Below are 20,227 nucleotides of genomic sequence, written 5' to 3'. Positions count from 1 at the left end.
AACATAATAAAGCATGCCCAAATCGATACAAGATAATATCATCTGCATTCTACTGGGTAAAAAATTTAGTGGAAAAGGACACAAAATGTGTTTGTGTTTGGCATCTGGCAAGTCATTTGATTCCATACCAAAAACCACCTATAAATGTGTACATGAATGAGTCTTATTAAGAGAAACAGTACTCAGTATATTCCCTACCTCTCTGGCGATGGGCATGACAATGTGGTGGAAGGCTGCCAGGTACTCGGAGTCTCCCATCTTCCCCCCACTCCAGGGAATGTTGACGTTGAAGCCACGACCTTTGCCTTCCCCGACTTTGTCATAGTCGGCATCCTCAGAGTTAGGGAAGAACGTGCCATCCTCATATCGATGTAGCGAGATGTACAGCACACTGAGAAAGGGAGCGGAGCCAACAAAATAAGACGATTCATGATTCATGTCAGCCTTGATTTATTTCCATTCATAAATCCTGGCATGGGGGATTTGGGCTTGCTGTAGTGTGCAGAATGTAATGTTTTTTTACGGTGAGTATTCAGCCATTGACTCACTTGCTCTACAGCAGCGGTTCCCAAACTTTTCCCCCCGCGTACCACCGCCTACATTCCGACTCGGCTCGCGTACCCCCACCATCCAACACATAAACACATAAAAACGTAACGCATTCTGTAATGCACCCCCCCCCCCCCCCTACAAAGGCTACCTTTAGTTTGTTAAATGTAAAGCCTAGCTTAATGTTACCTTTCTTGCCCATCTGAAATAACTCCTAGCTTTGCTCCTTCCCCCCTATCATTATGACCTGATTCGAAATTATGTATTTATTCATTAATTAACTACAAAAGATTTAAAATTTTCATTTTACACCTGTCTGCCATAGCACTTTTCATCTCGCGTACCCCCTAGAAGCAGCTCGCGTACCACCGGGGGTACGCGTACCACAGTTTGGGAATCCCTGCTCTACAGAGTGTGAAAGCACTCGGTCTTGTACTTCAAACTTTGGAGCTAACCAGCACAGACGAGGTTAAAGTCTGGAGCCTCGGGCACATCAATCTTTCCCAAACGTTTGCATTCGCTCACAACGTTTGCAACAGTACTTCTGAAGAGGAGGTTGGAGCTAAATGTCAAATACCTGCATTATTTGCTCTACAAGTTCTCTGACATTAAATCTGATGTCAGAGTAGTCCTAGCCCCCTATGAAGATTGGGGGGTGATGTGAGCAAACGATGACTGAGGAGGAACATCACTTGCATCTCCATTCATTAATGTATGAACTCGATTTCCTTGATGATTTCATCTCAAGAAGCATTCCAGCACACACTAAAGATTTACATCAGTGCACTTGCACTCAGTGGGAAGTTAGCTTCCTACTGCTTATACCCTATTTTACGGAGGTGATGGCTTGAAGCTGTAGATGAGGCCCCACCTGTCATCCTTCTCGAAGATATGCTGGGTGCCATTGCCGTGATGAACGTCCCAGTCCAGGATGAGCACACGCAGCGGCTTGTGGCTGGGCGAGAGGCTCTGGGCGTAGCGGGCGGTAAGTGCTGCCGTGTTGAAGAAGCAGAAGCCGCACGCTTTGTCCGCCTCGGCGTGGTGACCAGGAGGCCGAACAATGGCCGCAGCGTTTCTTACCTTCACAGGGACAAAACCAAGGCACAGAGGACACAGGTGAAACATTAAAGTACCAGTTCCTACATTGTGTTGTATAAGGACCAATTCCTACATCGTGTTCTAAATCTTTTCCACATCGAACATCTAAAAGTAGCATAATGAATTCCAAGCAAAATTAACAATAAAGCTAAATAAAATGTTGTTCTATTTTTGCTTTTAAACACGTCTTTCATCAGCAAATGATCCTTGAAATCAAAAAGCTTCAGACTGAACACTAGCTGAATACCTGTCCAGTGAGAACAGCCTGTGCTGCGTTGAAGCAGGCCCCTGCGGCCAGTCGGGCACACTTGTAGCTTTCGTTGTTGATGTAGATGGAGTTGTACTCTCCTCCCAGACGGTGCAGGTCTCGGGGCTTCATGCCCTCTGTGCCCTTGATTTTCTGGATGTGCTCATCACTGAGAAGTTACGAGTGACTTAGACAAGACTGACTGTGTTTTTTTCCCATTAAGGAAGAACTTTTATCATATAACAATTATTCAAACGTTTGACTTAATTATGACTTGATTACAGTCCAGTGTTTCCCATACATTGACTTATTTGTGGCGGCCCACCACAATATCAACATTGACCACCACACAATGATTTTCCAGGTTGTACTAAATTGTGCTTAAATCTGGTTAGCATCATAACCACGCTGTGCTAATTTGTTAAAACGGTTGTATTCAAGTTAATTCTGCAAACCAACCACCACAAATTAAATTCAATTCTAAGGAAAACACTGCAGTCTATTTATTGAAAGAGATGTAATTCAAGTCATGGTTTCAATCCACCCATTCTCTGAACCAGTTGATTGGTTCTAACCCCTGATTCAGGAATGACTGACACAAGACTGGGGAGGATTTTATGTTTGGTACACCAGCACTGGCACCCCTGAAGTCTAGGTTGGGAAACCCCTCTGTCATACCTGTGACACAGGGCCAGCTCTTTTTCTGTGGCCAGTCGAGCAGGTATGCTGTAGCATCGGCTAACCAGTCCCAGGTTCTCATGGCGTGAGAAAATGCGAGCGATCCTCATTGGCTGTTCCGGGTGATGACTAACAACACAGAAAACAGACGGTATACATGTCACTTACACACATACTGTATATTGATATACATATCATATACACAGGTGTACAGTGTATTACAGTGTACATGTGTACATCAGTGTCTTTAGTTTAGCTGCTACATACAAATTGCATTTCTATGCATGACCACAAGTTGGGCAATTGGGCAAGACGCACTTTAGCAACAAACCCCCTAATGGCCTTGAAATAGCTTAAACGTAACTTTACATCTTTACACATTTTGGGACTTGGGATCTATTTGGCCCCGCCCCCTCTCCACACACCTGTTCACCTGCTACTGACTGCTGCAGCTGACACACTAGCTTGTTTGCCTCTTTATGAAGAATTGTTCCACCCCCAAGTATACAGGATTGGTTCTATACCCTTATGACGCCCTCATGAACTGGTGCCTGAATTGAGCAATGAAATCTTATTCTTTGTCTACAATTTGAACTTTGCATTCACTAATGTTTGTTCTCACCTTGCAGAAACTATTAATCATGTAATCAACTATATCATACCCAATTCTTATTATAGGGAGGAATTTGACCAGTATATCAGTAATGATAATACATGGCACATCCCTATCGGCCAAGACATTGAGGGAAATAATGTCATAGCTGAGGATTTTTGCTTTGGATCTACGTTTCCACCAAACACAGCCCAGGTGGGCCAGAAATTATAGAGATATATTAACAAGGTCAAAAACATGATTTTCACCGAAGGTGGTCTTTAAGATGACAAAAAGGTGTATTCAGAAATAGGAATCATTTAGTACTAGTAATCACTTAGTAATTACAGTGTTGTGTCAAGCAAGCCTGAAAAAAGCTGCCACACATGCACCACAGAGAACAAAGACAATTCTGCATCTGAATCCCTTACCCATCCCACATGTTGTGGTGCTCCATCATCCTCTGGTCATACACCAGACCAGTGAGCTGGCTTTCTGGCTGGTCCTCGTCTGATTCATCCTGCTGTGGTAGGGGGCCTCCCTCTGTAAAACAAACACAAACAACGATACAGCACATATCTCCAACTACACAGACTACACTACACAGACATGGATGCATGAGCCTCACTGGGTACAAATCTGGCATACACTAGAACTAACAATTACAAAAGAAGACTGTAAGACTCACCTAAAACTATAGTCACTGTTTTAATTACTGCATAATTACCCTGATTTAAAAGATACCAGGACAAGTTCAACAATTTGAGTATTGTCGTTTATACCAAATGTTTGAAGGCAGGTCCAGTATGGATAAAGGGCAGTGATGGTCTCCGAGATGGACTTCATGGCACTGCAACGAAGACAAAGACGGATCAGTGCAAAACACTTTTTGCACTCAACATATTATACATATATACCTTTATGGTCCTAAACCATATGATTTTCAGGTCTACTGAAATCAGTTGCAACACAAAATCAGATTTGTTTGTTATGTGTTTGTGCTGATACATGCGATTAGCAGTTATATGCTCGTTGGCTTATAGGTCACCACCAGTGTGGCACAGTAAAAGTTAAGTGAATGGGACTTAGCTTTTATCCAAAGTGACAAGGACTTGCATCGTCACGCACTTTGTCAGCCAGTGGCACTACCACTGCTCTGCCACACCTCCACCGCTACAGCCCTGAGCTGGCACGGGTGTCCCTCCCGGATCCTCACCTTTTACACGGAGCCACAGGCATACTGAGACGGGGACAGGAATCCCCCAGTAACGACTTCAAGCAGGCACAGGCACCCTTTGCTGTCGACTGCAAGTTATATCCTCCCTACACGAGGAAACAAACAAACAAGCAAACATCAGCAGTATCCTACAGTCACAGAACAAGTGAAAATGAAAGGATCGCAAAGCAGTGAAAGAATTTGAAAATGTGAAAATGTATTGTTGGGACATTGATATCAGTGACTGTGGTGTTAAAAAATGCAATATCACTTTTTTCTCTTCTAATGACCTAATAGTATTTTGAATTTATAATATTATATAATAATCAAATATATATAATACATTATATTTTGGAAATAATATGTATAGGATGGTATAAAATACAACACAAGCAGAAAAAATCCCTCAAATGTATACAATAATTAGCTGATTTCGCTAGGGTGTAAACCAAATTCCGCTAAAATTTCAAAGCTATCGCTATCTGCCGGCTGTCTGCTGTAAACCAACAGATTAATTTAAAATGCAGCGCTTTTACAGGTTTGAAGGTATAAACAGAGTCGAAGAAAGTCACTTTTCTACAGCACAGCCTACAGAAACGACAGGAAGATGCTTTAAGTATAAGTATTTATACTATAAATATATATACTCTTTTGATCCCACGAGGGAAATTTGGTCTCTGCATTTATCCCAATCCGTGAATCAGTGAAACACACTCAGCACACAGTGAACACACAGTGAGGTGAAGAACACACTAATCCCGACGCAGTGAGCTGCCTGCTACAACAGCAGCGCTCAGGGACCAGTGGGGGGTTAGGTGCCTTGCTCAAGGGCACTTTAGCCGCTTCCTACTGGTCGGGGTTCGAACCGGCAACCCTCCGGTTACAAGCGCTAACCAGTAGACCACGGCTGCCCCTTTACCCTGCCAAGGTGTCATTCACCTGAGTTCAATAAACCGAGAAATCCAGAAATTGGATCTAATCACTGTTGTAAGTGTGCAAGTGGAGGCAAGGTGTGTTTTGTTGCTGTTACCTCAAGGGCAAGCACCAGTCTACCCTGAGCTAAACCTTTTAGCAAGTGAGTAAGAACAGCAAAACACTGAGGACTGGCGGACATCTCTCCCTGTAGACAGACAAACAGCACACATGCAAGAGAGAAGGTAAATTCATGAAATGGCATGGGATACCAACACCAGACAGTTACTGCATGTACATACTTATTTTAAAAATGCATTTTGGGTGACCTGATCACAAGCAGAAAATTAAATACACATGTAAACAACCACCAAGATGTATTGTGATTCGATCACTTAAACCACTTGCCGAGGTGGTCAGGGATGCATTTGACCACATCTTTTGTAGTGTAAACACTACTGTATTCTGATGTATCCCTGACAATAAGTCTTAAAGGATGTGACATAGGCAGTATTGAAACGTAAACACAAATGGTCAACAACATCTCTAGCTATACACCTTGGATACATGTGTAAACAGTGATGTGTCCTGGCTGTCCACTTGTGATCAAATTGCCAAAGACCCCTTTTGAAAAAAAACTGTAAACATACCCCTATATACAGTTATATGCCTATACTTCATATTTCTTAGGAAACGTTAAAGAGCAATTCTTTACCTTGGGGTCACCGACCACAGAATCAAAACCTGCTGCCACCAACACCAACTCTGGCTGGAACTGCAGGGGAGAAACAGACATGATACCAACAACAGCCATCTCTATTCACCTCACAGCTTAATGAAGCAGATATGACACAATGCCATGCTTTATAGACTTGTGCCTTAGGCTGTGGCACTTATAACAAAGTGTTTAAATGCGCATGCACCTCATGCCATGTTTTAAATGGAAAAGTAGAAAGTGATAACGCCATCATCTTCTTCTGTTATATAGCTGAAGTAGTTGGCAAACACTTTTGTCCAAAGCTACTAAATCTTTGTTTTCTTTCGATCTTCTGTCTGTACCTCATAGGCCACAGGCAGGAGAAGCTGGTGGAACGCCGTCAGGTAGTCTCCATCTTTCATTCCCGTCTACAAGGAGGACACAACAGAGAAGAGGCTCAGAAATATACCAACACAAACTCAAAGAGAACATGATGAGATAGAAGACAATTGGCCATGTTGATAAGACATGTGTGTTGGTCTGAGACAGAAACAAAGGAAAGAACGGAGAAAGAGAGAAAAAGAGAGTGGACAAAAAAAGTACAGAAAAAAAACAGCGTAAAAAGAGAAAGTTGGAGAGAAACAAAAGGGAAGACGAGAGAGAGAAAAAGACAGAGACAGAGAGAAATAGAGAGAGAGGAGAAAGTGATGTGCTGGCAAATGGTCCTGAGCCCATAACTGCCCCGCCTCATTAGTGAGAAGAACGCGGTCAGCACTCAGTAGCCCACCTGATTCCAGGGCAGGTTGATGTTGTAGCCCTCTCCTGGACCGCTGCCAATCGCACTGCTGTCCGAGTCCTTAAGGTGAGGCCAGAACGCTCCCTGCTCATACCGGTGCACGGAGAAGTACAGCACACTGCAGTACCACACACAGGTAAGAAGAGAGGATGAGACACCCACAGACTTACTGTTAGGGTTAGAATTTCACTATGTAAAATGTGACATATTCCTTTCTTGATTACTGAAGAACAAGAAGTTCTTACACAATGTCACAACTATGTCCTATATCCATGTAGCTAGTTGTATAGCTATGAATTCAAAGCAGTGTTCAAAGTAACAGTGAAACTGTGTACTTTGTGTAAGGAGGCATACCTTGGATCCTCTTGAAAAATGTATTGGATTCCTTGCCCATGATGCACATCCCAGTCCACAATTAAGACTCTAAAATAACAATGATGATCGTCATGAGCCATGTGCAGTCAGTGCATTTTCTAAAGGCCTTGAGAAAACAACAAACAACTTACCTTTTCACCCCATGATGCTTCTGAGCATAGCGTGCTGCTATTGCCAGGTTATTAAACATGCAGTAGCCGTTCATTTGGCCAGCCTGTGCATGATGACCAGGTGGCCTGTAAACCAGATGGATATATACACAATGTTATAACACCAAAACATAAATGTGTAGCTGGAATTTGTTATTCCTTGTGAACAATTTCTAAAATAGGCCAACAACCCTAATACATGTTGTAGACCTTGTTAGCAAGTCCTGTAAAGATCCTGATAAATACAACAGAAGTGTGTTTACCTCATCTCTAGCAGGTAAGCTGGGCATCCCTAAAGAAAGCATGATCACTATGACTTACCTGGCAATAGAGAAGCCATTTTGGAGCTCTGATGTCAGCACCTTATCTACGAGCTGCAGGACAGCGCCCACTGCTAAGGTAGCACATTGCAAAGAATTCTGTGGAAGAAGGCACCAGAGTGAAGACCCAGTTAAGACATGCCCTTCACATACATCATGGCCAGATTGTAGGAGCAATTTTCTACACAAGTCAACTTACTGGATGGATGTAGATGGAATCGTAGGTGTCAGCAAGAGACTTCAGCTCCTCTTCCGTCATCTTCTCTGTCCGCGTCATAAGCTCAATATATTCTTTCCTGAAAAAAGGCCAGGGGCATGGTTTCAAATTAAACAGAACATACACTACCTTTGAAGCATCACCGTCTAATGTTAAAAAAGTTAAACATCAAATTCACAGTCACTCAGAAGTCATCTGGTTGGCCACAGTATCAGAAACATAGTTAAAGGCTTAATGAGCACAAGACCTTAGAGTACTGGAAGGCTAGGAACTAAGCTCAGAAACACTGAATAAGTAAAACATGACTTACGTGTGAACAAGCAACAGCTCCTCCTCTGTGGCAACTCTTGGCTAAAATGAAAACAGAAGACAAAGTACAGTCAAGAACTGAAGGAATGGAGGTCCGGCAATATTTGGCTGCTGGAACAACACTACAGTAATAAAGAGTTTTTCTTACATCAACCCGCACACAGCGGGCAAGCAGGCCCTGCTTTTCAGCCATGTCCATCACAGAAGTGACTCTCTCCGGGCATTCTGGATGACTAAGCGGTGACAACCAAAAGCACAATAATTCATAGTCTGTGGTTGTGACAAACCTGAGTGACACTGAAATGAATGTCCAAGCCAATTTACAAGTGTTTGTTTTATTTAATTGGGCAGTACTCCTTCCATTTATTTTATACATACTTGAAAAATAGTTTACATTATGTACCCAAGTATTGTGAAGTCCAAAAGGGTGACAAATCAAAGAAAGCAAATTAAAGTGCAAACAACCATGGGCACCAAAAACATGATATTTTGTTATATTACTTGATGAGTTGTGTGACTGTAGATATAAGGAATATACAAACAAGAACTGTAAATGAATACCAGATGGCAGAACAGTGGGGGCTTAATTGTTTACAAATAAACACAAGTTGCATCAATGTTTAATCCAATGTACTTCTGGAAAAAAGGCAGAGGGGTCAACCATATCTGTGTGTGTGTGTGAGGTTAGACACAAAATAGATGGAGAGAGATACCAAATGCACACATTAAGGCTAACCCTAAACATAAGTGCAGTTACCAGGCAACGGCATTATTCATAAGATGCTTTTACCTTGTATCCCAAAGGCAGTGGTACTGGGTGAAAATGTCTGAGGAGATGAGACCTGTTCCAGCAGCTTTAGTCTGGCTGTGCAAATCCTACAAACAGAGCATAGAGACAGACACCCATGCAGTGAAGAGCTTTTCAGCTCAAAACTGGTAAGCCATGCAGTGAAGAGAGCATCAATGCAAGTTATTCTCTTCCCATTTTGTTTGCCGTTTTCTCACTGCTTTTAATGTGCAGGTTATCACACACTAAAGAAAAGTGAAAACAATTTGTAACAAACCATGTTTTTCAGCTGATTGCTTAGCTCTTCTTCTCCTTTGCTTCTGTCCATTCTTCCTTTTCTTCTTGCTTCCTGAAGGGTGGACCTTTTGCCTTTACCCTTATTGCTTTCCCTCTGTGGGGAACAGAAAGCTCATAAAGAATTGCATACAACGAACAACAGCACGACAGGTCTGCACTGTCAGAAATGCTCTGACAGGCCTTTAAATGTTCACCCTTGTCATTTAAAAAAAAAACACCCGTAGCTAAGGAGTCAAATTCCAGATGCCATGGTAATAATTAACTTGGCAATCTGAGTTCTCCACGTGTACCGGTAATTCATTTCACACATAAGAGCAGCCACCACTATAACATTGTTGTCAGAGTATTCTAGGAGTGATTTACACTCTTAAATCCGTTACGATCTTCAGATACTAAAATATAACAGAAAACACACAGACCCGATATGCACTGACTGAACACAAGATTGTTTTAAAGTAAACTTTTTCAAAGATCCTCATTATTATTCTTTCAACAAAATATTAACAGGTTTAACAGGATCTGCCCTTCAGTTTGTTATAGGTAAGATGCACTGCAGGTGGACTTGGTAATAGATTACACTTACACCTACAAAAATAAGGTTGTTTCATTATTTATCTCAGTCACAACTTTTCAAAGACAGAACACATTCTTGTCTTAATCTTTATCACACAGACAAAGCTTAATCTAGAATAAGTGTGTACTTTGAATAAAATGTTATGCAGGCTGGGTCTTCAAGAGAGCCAAAAGCTGAAGAATGTACATCCAGAGGGTAGATGGAAATGTTTAATTAACAACAATGTTGCAATGCACAGCTGTTGAAGCTAATTGGGGGGACCTTATATGCAATACCTGATGGTTATTGTGACTTGCTTACTTTGGTTGTGATGTCTGTCGGCTGTGGCGATCTGACAGAACCTTTGGACACTATGGGTCCGGAGGGGTCGGTACCAGAATCCATCTCAATCTCACACCTTCACTTTAGTCTCTGCAGCCGTCTATTACAGGTCATAAAATAAAACAAACATTCATCCAAATATCGGACCCATAACGCTAAAACATGTAACAAACATGAGATCCAAAGCCCGGAAATGTGAACAATTATTCTGGCCTATCTAAAAGGTGACACAAAGATACGTATTAATGAAGTATGGAGGTGCATTATATAGTAATAATATTTTAATAAACAAGTGTTTTCTTTTCATGCAGTCTGTGATTTTATCATCACTAGTAAACTAAATTTGCCTTTAGCAGTGTAACGTTATGTTATAAACTGTTACTTCTCTCCTTGGCTACTTTGAATGCGTTTTCGAAATACCAGGAAAGTAGGCTATCATACTTTTCTTGGCACCGGTAAGACATACAGATAAGAATTTCCTCAAACGGTGGTCTAGATATGTTAGCAACCGGTTCAACCGACTGCCCAACATTCAAAAATAATGCGCGCTAGCCTGGAAGCCCTATGTTCGTTGGCTAGCTATTGTCAGCTTTCACAGCGCCACTTTTTCACTTTTGAGCTGGACATAAACAGGTGAGACCAATTCATATCCGCAATAGGACTACACTAGCATAGGTTAAGAAGAGACTTATGTGAATATGGATGAACTACACTTACGTTTTATGATATGTTGTCCATATGCTAGTTAACCATTTACAAAGCACGAAGAGGTATCACACGCCCCTAGCTTGTGAAAGTCGCAAAATAATGACGTCAATGTGTTTTATTTTGGAGCAACCAGTGCTACATTGTTGCATGGAGTCACCTATGATACTTGAAATTAAATTACTCACAACTTTTTCACAAACAACCTGTTGAAGGGCTTCTCACATTGTCCTCTCTGAAATTGTCATCAGTTTATGGAATTTAGGCGTAACTTCTTATTGATGTTTATCATACCACTTCATGTGCAGTTAATTTAGAAGGTCATCAGTAAGGTACTAAAAGTTCAGGGACATGATATGAACAGTGGCAGACAATGCATGTAGGCTACAAACTGCACAGTGCAGCAAAAATCCTATGGGACTGGACAAACTATGGGAGACATATCAGTCTGAATGTGAGAGGAGAAAGGCTGGGACATTTCACAGTGAACGAAAAACACAGCAACATTATATAACCTGATGTTCAGTTCCTTAGATGCTTAAAGGAGGATCATCCATGTGGCTGAAATCTGATTGTGTGGATATGATTATTCCAAACCACACTTGTATTGAGTGTTAGAAATTGAAATGAAACCCTTACAAAAATAACTGCAGTTATGGGACGAGAAAGCATTTTTACTTATTTTTAAGTATAATAACACAATATAGTATTATATTACAATAGTACAATGATATTTTTATGCTGAAAATATTGCATTTCTGCAGTAAATACAGCATGTCCAAAATATTGCATTTCCTGCATATAACCTGCAAATATTTTCTCCAAAACTGGAATTTTGAGATTGAGAAAACTGCAGTTTTGACAGTTGAAGTAGTGCAGTTATTTTTTGTCAAGGAATTGTGTTTTTGGATTTAAGTTCCTGACATGTTTATTTTGGGCATTAAGTACTGTACAGTATTACTAGACGAGCATGTTTCTTCCCACTGTCAGGTGGAACAAGCTGTTCAGAGAAATTATGGGTCAACAATAGCATAACGTTCACCTGCATGAAACCACACATCTATCCTTGGCAAACTCTCCCTTCCATTCAGGGATAATATTACAAGTGTCTTTGCAAAACCATGCTAAGTAAAAAAAACGATGCCTTTCCAGTTACAGTGCAGACTGTTGACAATAGTGTAACTAGTGTAAGTGTAATAGTGTTTGTGTGATTTGGGTCAGGTTGACAGATGTGAGAGAAAGATTCAGTGGTTTTCAGCATCACAAATAACAATGAACAGTCAGTTAGAGAGATGCAGGTGTCAAAAGTGTGTGGGTGTGTGTGCGTGTGCGTCTGTGTATGTGCATGGGAGGGAGTTACTGAGGCCATGGGCACCAACGGATGGGTCTGTGCGTTAGCTGGACGTGTCCTGTGGTTGCTAATCTCCCTGTGTCATCCGCTGCCATTTCCCTCACATGGCTATTCAGCCCATTAGATAAAATTGGGCACACTCAGAGGAGAGGAAGCGAAAAAATAAAAACATGACCAACATGCCACTCTGAAATGTGTGGGAGCGCAGCCACAACATCACCAGCAGTCTTCCATCTGTGCATCTCCCCTTTCCTTTTACACTTTTTTCTGAAAGTCCGGAAAACCATAAGCCTCCTGCGTTGCACAATGTGGCTCCAACGCGGGGCTGAGGAGCAGAGCTATGTGGTCAACCCGTGAAACAGATGGAGGCAAGGGGGAGGAGGGAGGAAGAGAGGCAGAGTGGAACAGTTATGAAGGAGTTATGATGATACTGCCATACGTACACCATTATGCCGGTTTCCAACACCTTAAGTCCAGTGGATCCGCAGGCCCCATTGCTTTGTCCAGCATTTCCTGTGCCCCACCCAGAAAAGCACTGACCCTTTCTACAAGGTTAGAAAAGGCTAAATATTTTACTGTCTTTCTATGTTTCATTTCATTTGCTATGACATACGCTGTGTGCTTTCACATTGTGGATCTCACATCAACAACAGATATGTCAGAACCAGAACTTGGCTCTCAACACTGAGTGGGCTGCTCTTGGTTTTGTTATAGATAGATAGATAGATAGATAGATAGATAGATAGATAGATACTTTATTGACCCCCAGGGGAAATTCAAGGTCTCAGTAGCATACAGACAACACACACACATTCACTTACAGCAGAAAAAGTAATTAAAAGTATATAATATAAAAACACAACTAAGCAATAAGGACAGTAGAAGATTTATACTAAAATACAAATTATACTAACTAACACTTAATCTAAATCAATTCTAAAAACAGTATCCACATAGTGGTGATTAATCAATCAAGAGGCGCTTGCAATGACTGAGGCAGGGACTGAGCCTGTGATTCCCTGTCAGTGTTGTATAAAGTACTAGAAAGCAATACTTGAGTAAAAGTACAAGTATCGTACTAGAAAAAGACTTTGGTAGAAGTGAAAGTTGCCTTTTAGAATATTACTTAAGTAAAAGTCTTAAAGTATCTGATATATACTGTACTTAAGTATCAAAAGTAATTTTCTGATATTTAATGTACTTAAGTATTTGAAGTAAAAAAGTAAAAAGTATAGGCCCCAGCTGTAGCGCAACTGGCTGGGGCACCTGCACCGTACGCCGGCGACCCGGGTTCGATTCCCGCCCCGTGGTCCTTTCCGGATCCCACCCCAACTCTCTCTCCCACTCACCTCCTGTCGTTCTCCACTGTCCTATCTGATTAAAGGCATAAAAAGCCCAAAAATATACTTAAAAAAAAAAAAAAAAAAAGTAAAAAGTATAAAACTTTATTTTGGCTTTCTTATAGTAAAGCATAAAGCATATTCAGGGTTCCCATATCTTCTTAATCTCACTCATCAAATCAAATCACATTCTTTTCTAGGACTTTTTAGGCACAATTCTCTGAAATGAAAAATAAATAACTTATTTCTTTCACACAAAAAAAAAGACCTGCTTGTAGGGAAAACATTTTGGTCATGTGGCATGAGCATTTCTAGGGCTTACGAAAGAAGCTGGTTTTCAAAGTTGCCAGAATTCAGTGCCCGGGAGTTTCAGGCCCAAGACCGACCATAGTGGTGGAAATTGGATAAATTAAGCAACATTTCAGCTCTTACTATCTTGTAGTTTTTATTAGTACCATGGTTCAACAAATGTGTAAAGGTTATATAATAATTCACTTCAACTGAGAAGTTAACAAATAATATTCCACTATTACCAAAATATTCCTACTAGTTACCAAAACCGAAAGAAAGAAAGAAAGCCTTTGAAATGTAGCCTATCCCATGCTTCCACAAAGAGGCATATTGAACTAATGTTTAGGCTACATGTTTTTTGCATGGGTAGGCTATATTCATAGGTGCCAACTCTCACGCATTGGCCGTGAGACACACGCATTTGATTAGTTTCACACGCTCACACGCCACACCCCCGATTTCTCACGCTGAAGTGTCAACCCGGTCGGTCAGATGCCTGAAAAATGAGTTTAGCCTATCTATAGATCTACCTGTTGAGCCACTATTATGCTTTCAGAGACAGTGAGAGGGTTCAAGAGCACCCCCTGTCTGTGGAATTTTCTAAATTTTCTCTCATTTGCGATGCTACTTCAGAAGCCATCCCAGGCGCATCCCCCCCTGCATTTCCCCGGCTTCAGGTAGCCTATGCTTTGAGTATTATTGAGTATTTTTCACGCTGAAGTGTCAACCTGGTAGGTCAAATACCTGGCAGATGAGGTTCAACTAAACTAAACCTATACATATGATATCACACATCATGTGAACGTGCGGAATCTAAGCTTTCCAATGATATTAGCGCCAAGTTGCTGTGATAAATGGTTCGCGAGAGAATTAACATTGAACCGACGTGCAATTTAGGCTAATCATATTTGCATTTACCCATTACTCTCGGTTTAATATTTCACTAACCCTTCACACAACACGTGGAAAACCCTATTTCACAATAAACAGCAAACCTACCGAATACGAGGATATAAAGCATGCCTCTGTGCAATAAGCGGTTCCTGAGTAATCCGGTTTTGAAATTGCAACACATTTCTACATAGCCTCATTGGGGCGAAATTATAATGTATTCTAATGTTAACTATTTGTCAGTAGGCCTACATACATTTTTGTAAATTGCTCAGCCATAGATTATCCCACTATCATGGTTCTTATATTGTCAGGTTCCAGCCAATCCCATTACAGATAAATGAATATATTTATATTGGCATGCTTCCTAGTGACATTAATGCAAAAATATGAAGAAAATCAAATAACGAGACACAAATATTGATATAAAGCCTGACATAAGCCATATGCAAACATTCCCATCATGCAGATATGGGTACATCCTGAAAAAGGAATAGCATGTAGGCTATAGGCTATGGCCATTACAATGACCAATATATTATCTTAAATAAACTAGCTGAATAACACAGGTGACCACTTCTGCATAATTTCATAGAGTGCTGAAATGTACACACATTTCTGAACTGTGAAATGTAGCATATGTTTTTGTGGTTGTGAACTTATTGCAATATCACCATAACTATTCCACCTGCGCGTGCATGGTTATAATTCTGAAGTGCAAAATAGCGTAGGCTACAGCACAAATATTTCCATAAAAATAAGCAAGTCTGACCTCTGAATTTATTTTGAAAGTGCATCTGATTGATGCAAAATATACAAACATTTCTTAAATTCTTACAAAACACCCACCCACTCTTTAAAATTGTTAGTTTGGACCCCCCACCCCCACTTTTGCCATGTGAAATACCAGTGCTGTTTTCAGCATCTGTTTAGTGCTTCATTGTCATTTTCATTGGATTCTTCCATTTTCGCGTAAATCGCTCATAAACTTTTTTTTTTTGTTACACGCATTCTCCCATTCCGCTTCTGTCACACACACAGTGACAAGCGCCAAATCCCCCGCAGTGTTGAAGAGATCAGTCGTCCCCCTCACTTTTGATAAGGTAAAAAGCCTTATAGGTATGCCAAATAAATAATAACCTATAGGTTTACGCTAGGCTATGTAAAACTCCCCATTAACAGCATCATGTCACTAACCACAGCTAAGACTGCACAATCTCTATTCACTCTATTGGATATCTGAAGCCAGTTTGTCTACTTAGATACTGTAAATCCTCAAATTATGGCCGGGGTCTTAAGACAAAGTACAGGCCTTTAGGGGCAGGATTGTATTCGAGACAGCCCTTTATTTCTTATGCGAGTTTTATTTTGAGACATGCGTTTCTTGGAGCGGCATACTGGTAGGCCTTCTAAAGCATGACATTTTCGGTTTAGTTTGATATTTAATTTACTTTTGGACTGTTTGATTATATTGTTAAATGTTGGGACTGATGGGCACTGAAATCTGGGGAGGTATTTGATGATCACTATTACGTTCCATGTGTCGGGATTTCAAACAAACCATCCGCTTTCATACGTTCATTGATGAACGTCCGCGGTGCTGTAATGGAAACCTTATTGCGTAGCCCAAGCAACAAGCCAAGTAGCCTATTGAGTTATTTTTAAATTATGCATGATTTACTTTTTATTAATTTCGTAGGCTGGCTTTATTTTGTTATATAGAAGTATCTAAATAACCTGTTAAAATGTACCAGAATTCAGGAAATTGCATCTAGTCCAAAAAAAAAATTCTGAGGGAGGACCCCCATACCCCCCGCTGAAATGTCCCACCCACTTTCACAATGCCTCCGACGCCCATGGTCCTAGTAGTAGGCTAGATCCCTTTGATACCAATGTTCATATAACTCTGGGACCCTGGTCCCAGGGATGGATTACTGCACGGGCCTTCCGGGCCCAGACCCAGGGGCCCAAGGTGTCAGGGGGCCCTGAAGCCCAAGCCTTTGCATGGAATCATTGCTTCAATATCAACACATCAGGATGTAGGCTATGAATCTGATTGAATTTAGTATTGCCCATCCCCAAAATGCACCAGAATACAGGAAATCACATTAAACTAATTAAAAAAATTCTGGGGGAGTACCCCCAAACCCCCCTTCCACATATACGACAATTAGTGGGGAGCCCTTAATACATCTGGGCCCAAGGGCCCGAAAGCTCATAATCCGTCCATGCCTGGTCCCTACACCTGAGAACCACTGATGTGCGTTTTTTTTACTGTACGGTATAATGCTGAATGAGCCAAACAAAAATTTACGCAGCAAAATTTTGGTTGGCCCCACCAAATCTCACTCCAAGGTTTTTTGAAAAGTTGGCAGCCCTGTATATTGTTGTTTGGTGATTTAGCCTACTCCTTTAGCCCACCCTCTTCTGAGCAAACAAGGCATATAGGTTTATCATGTAGGGTAATTGTTCTTTCTTACATTAAATAACTTTATATAATAATAATTTATCCTCTCTACTTGTCCCTGTAGTCATGGCCTCCTCATCACTAATTTCGGGCTCATCATTTTCAGTGGTCGACTGGTTGATCTCTCTCCTGGCCTCTTTCTACCCTCTATCCTTCCTGACGCTTGTGTCTACTGTAGGGCCGGCTTGGTTATCCGTATCTGAGAAAACTTTTTGGAAAAGACTATATGGACCCAACCAACTCTTTTTGGGAGGGGAGAACTCCCTCACGTAGGCTACAACCCATGCAGAACCATTGCATTGGTGTCATGCACAGAATGCGGAACGTGTCCTACTTTAAGAAAAAAGATAGACTAACGTGACAAATGTCAATATTTGTTTCCTCAAACGGGCCAAAAGTGAAGCAGCCCACTGGGAATTCTCCCGATTACCCACCCAAGGCCTGATTCAGTCTTACTCTTCTTGGACTGAAGACAACTCCTGCGATGCTATGGATAAATAGCCTTTCACAGGCCGCTAGGGCAGGTAGCCGATGTACAGAAACATTCCTTGCAAATATGGCCACGTGTGTATGACGTTATATTTACCACTACCCTGTTCACCGAGTTCACCACTATCGTCGGGTCATCTATGATAACGGAAGGTCCTCCAGTAGGTGCTCGTGCTTCCATGGCGGTTTCGGTTGTGCGTTCTCCTCCTTTAGCAACAAACAAGAGCTGAAATAGAGCGGGCAGCGTGTAATGCAATCTAGGAGCAGTGATTCGCCAAACCTCCCTTATTGCAGTCGCACACATTTTTTCTAATTTTATGTTTTAGTAACGAGTAACGAAGATGCTTAGTGGAAATATAACGGAGTAAAAGTATACATTTTATCTAGGAAATGTAGTGGAGTAAAAGTGGAAGTTAGACATAAGACATAAATTTAAATAGCGAAGTAAAGTACAGATACGTGAAATTTCTACTTAAGTACAGTAACGAAGTATTGTACTCCGTTACATTACAACACTGTTCCCTGTGCATAGTAAGGTACGGTGCTCTGTGTGAGTGAGTGTCACGGTGATAGTGGTCATGGTGATAGTGCAAATGAGTAAGTCCAACAGTGCAACAGTGCAAGAATAAGTCTATATATCTATATATATATATAACTATTTTAAGAAAAGGTATAAGTGTGGCCACAGGGAGGGGTTATGCATATGTGCTAATGTGCTAATATAGCACGCAAACAGTGAGGCAGAAAGACAGTGGTAGAAAGTGCTTGTGGACAGACAGTATTCAAACATGGAGGGGGTGAAGAGGCAGACAGACTATGCAGAGAAGTGCTCTTCCCTTAAGTCCTCTCCTCTTCCCTTAAGTGAAGCATTGAACAGTTCAATGGCCCTGGGGACAAATGACTTCCTCAGTCTGTTGTGCAAGGCAGTGAGCGAAGTCTCCAGCTGATCAGGCTCTTCTGCAATAGTGCTGTGGAGTGGGTGACACTCACTGTCCAATATGTTGATCAGTTTGTTCAGGGTCCTTTTGTCAGATATTGAAGTGATGCACTCCAGTTCAGCTCCCACTACAGAGCCAGCTTTCCTTACCAGCCTGTCAATTCTCCCTGCATCCTTCTTCTTTGTGCTTCCTCCCCAGCATACCACTGCATAGAAGAGGACGCTGGCAACAACAGACTGGTAGAACATCCTGAGGAGGGTGCATCTGGGATCTGTGTGTCTGATGGCTGTTGACTGAGGTCGTTGTCACCTCATTGTTCGTGATCGCCATGTGGGGGAGGGGTGCAATATCCAGTGATGGAGGTGAGTGTTGCACTGGTATTGAGGGAGTGTGGGGGTGGGGGCTGGGGGATGACCACCTCCTTGATGTCCCTATCAAGGCTGCCAGAGTCGTGGACACCTCAACAGGCACAGGCAAGGAGGTGTCAGGCGGGGGCAGGGCGTGAGGTGATGGTGGCTTAGGTTGTTGGGTGTCACCGAGATGCAGAGCTGGAGAGACTGGGAGGTGGGGGTAGGGCAGGCACGCAAACAAGAGCCGTGTCTGAGTCAGCAGGGGGTGGTGGACAGACCACCGCCATTGGAGCTGGAGCAGGGCAGTCAAACCTGTTGTAGAAGTGGTTCAACTGGTTCGCCCTGTCCAGGTCCCCCTCCACAGAGCTGCTGCTCTTCTTCAGGCCAGTGATAATCTTCATGCCGTCCCATGACTCCTTCAAGTTGTTTTCCTGCAACTTCTGTTCCACCTTCCTTCTGTAGTCCTCCTTAGCCTCCTTCAGCTTGACTTTGAGTTCCCCTTGCACGCGCCTCAGCTCTGCCATGTCCCCCTCTCTGAACGCCATCTTTTTCCTGTACTGTACCTTGAAGTGATGGGTCTTGCTGAAGTGACTTATACAGCTTTTTTTGTTTTTGTTTAACAGTTTTGCCTGAAGGCCCACCACCTAACACTGCTAGGATCACCACCTGACCTAACACTGTGAAGATGTCTGTAACACTGGCACTTTCTTTGGATCACACAAAGCTGTCATTCTTTCTCAATCCCAACTGATTTATTCACTCTAGCAAAACCTACACTCGACCCCCTTCTGTCTCACTCATATTAATCTGCCTGGGATTCGTTAGGTTGCCTGTCTTTCAGGTTAAGGTCAGGGCACTATATCTCATCCTATTCATGTTTTAAATGAATGCTACAGTGTATGGTTGATTATGTTGTGACGCGTTAAACAGAACTATGTATTTTCTAGCACCATGTATTGAGACAATTGGACTCAAACAGAACCATTTATGAAGCACACTTACTGTACCACAGACTATCATCCATTTTGATTCAGTATGGAATTATGAACTATCTTGACTGATTAAATCAAATCTGTTTCTATAACAGATTACTGTGCTGGTATTCCTGAAGAAAAAAAGAAAACTCAGATGTAAAATCTAGATTATCTATCGCATGTGGTTTGAACCAGAGCCATGGTCTGAACCATTCTAAAGCAATTGTTATAATGTAATACATGGAATCCCCGTATCTCTGTCAGTGGATAACGGCAAAAGTGAGATTTGCATACTTC

General features: G+C 41.8%; 1 protein-coding gene and 1 long non-coding RNA gene across 2 annotated transcripts in view; one reads left to right on the top strand and one right to left on the bottom strand.

Annotated features, from left to right (window-relative positions):
* hdac6 (histone deacetylase 6) overlaps positions 1 to 10,915 on the bottom strand; it is a 19,506-nt gene extending 8,591 nt beyond the window's left edge. The window contains exons 1-21 of the mRNA XM_076275821.1: positions 10,852 to 10,915; positions 10,114 to 10,234; positions 9,220 to 9,333; positions 8,946 to 9,031; positions 8,304 to 8,388; positions 8,157 to 8,197; positions 7,829 to 7,925; positions 7,631 to 7,728; positions 7,292 to 7,396; positions 7,140 to 7,208; positions 6,777 to 6,903; positions 6,352 to 6,417; positions 6,008 to 6,067; positions 5,411 to 5,500; positions 4,381 to 4,487; positions 3,947 to 4,014; positions 3,596 to 3,707; positions 2,573 to 2,701; positions 1,895 to 2,063; positions 1,421 to 1,629; positions 199 to 391 (exon numbers count right to left, since the gene is read on the bottom strand). Coding sequence (XP_076131936.1) covers positions 199 to 391; positions 1,421 to 1,629; positions 1,895 to 2,063; positions 2,573 to 2,701; positions 3,596 to 3,707; positions 3,947 to 4,014; positions 4,381 to 4,487; positions 5,411 to 5,500; positions 6,008 to 6,067; positions 6,352 to 6,417; positions 6,777 to 6,903; positions 7,140 to 7,208; positions 7,292 to 7,396; positions 7,631 to 7,728; positions 7,829 to 7,925; positions 8,157 to 8,197; positions 8,304 to 8,388; positions 8,946 to 9,031; positions 9,220 to 9,333; positions 10,114 to 10,197 — 2,109 coding nt within the window. The 5' untranslated portion in view covers positions 10,198 to 10,234; positions 10,852 to 10,915. The remainder of the gene's footprint in view (positions 1 to 198; positions 392 to 1,420; positions 1,630 to 1,894; positions 2,064 to 2,572; positions 2,702 to 3,595; positions 3,708 to 3,946; positions 4,015 to 4,380; positions 4,488 to 5,410; positions 5,501 to 6,007; positions 6,068 to 6,351; positions 6,418 to 6,776; positions 6,904 to 7,139; positions 7,209 to 7,291; positions 7,397 to 7,630; positions 7,729 to 7,828; positions 7,926 to 8,156; positions 8,198 to 8,303; positions 8,389 to 8,945; positions 9,032 to 9,219; positions 9,334 to 10,113; positions 10,235 to 10,851) is intronic.
* On the top strand, positions 10,680 to 20,227 carry LOC143114294 (uncharacterized). The gene is made up of 3 exons (XR_012984885.1): positions 10,680 to 10,767; positions 18,805 to 18,968; positions 19,580 to 20,227. It is a non-coding gene; the product is annotated as an uncharacterized LOC143114294 (long non-coding RNA).

Source organism: Alosa pseudoharengus, unplaced genomic scaffold (genome assembly GCF_046254945.1).
Source record: "Alosa pseudoharengus isolate Yale_2024_CS ecotype anadromous, Long Island Sound unplaced genomic scaffold, YU_APseudo_1.1 YU_APseudo_1.1_scf_9, whole genome shotgun sequence".
NCBI classification, from domain to species: Eukaryota; Metazoa; Chordata; class Actinopteri; order Clupeiformes; family Clupeidae; genus Alosa; species Alosa pseudoharengus.
The sequence above is the reverse complement of the archived record's forward strand: the minus strand, read 5'-3'. Positions and strand labels throughout refer to the sequence as shown.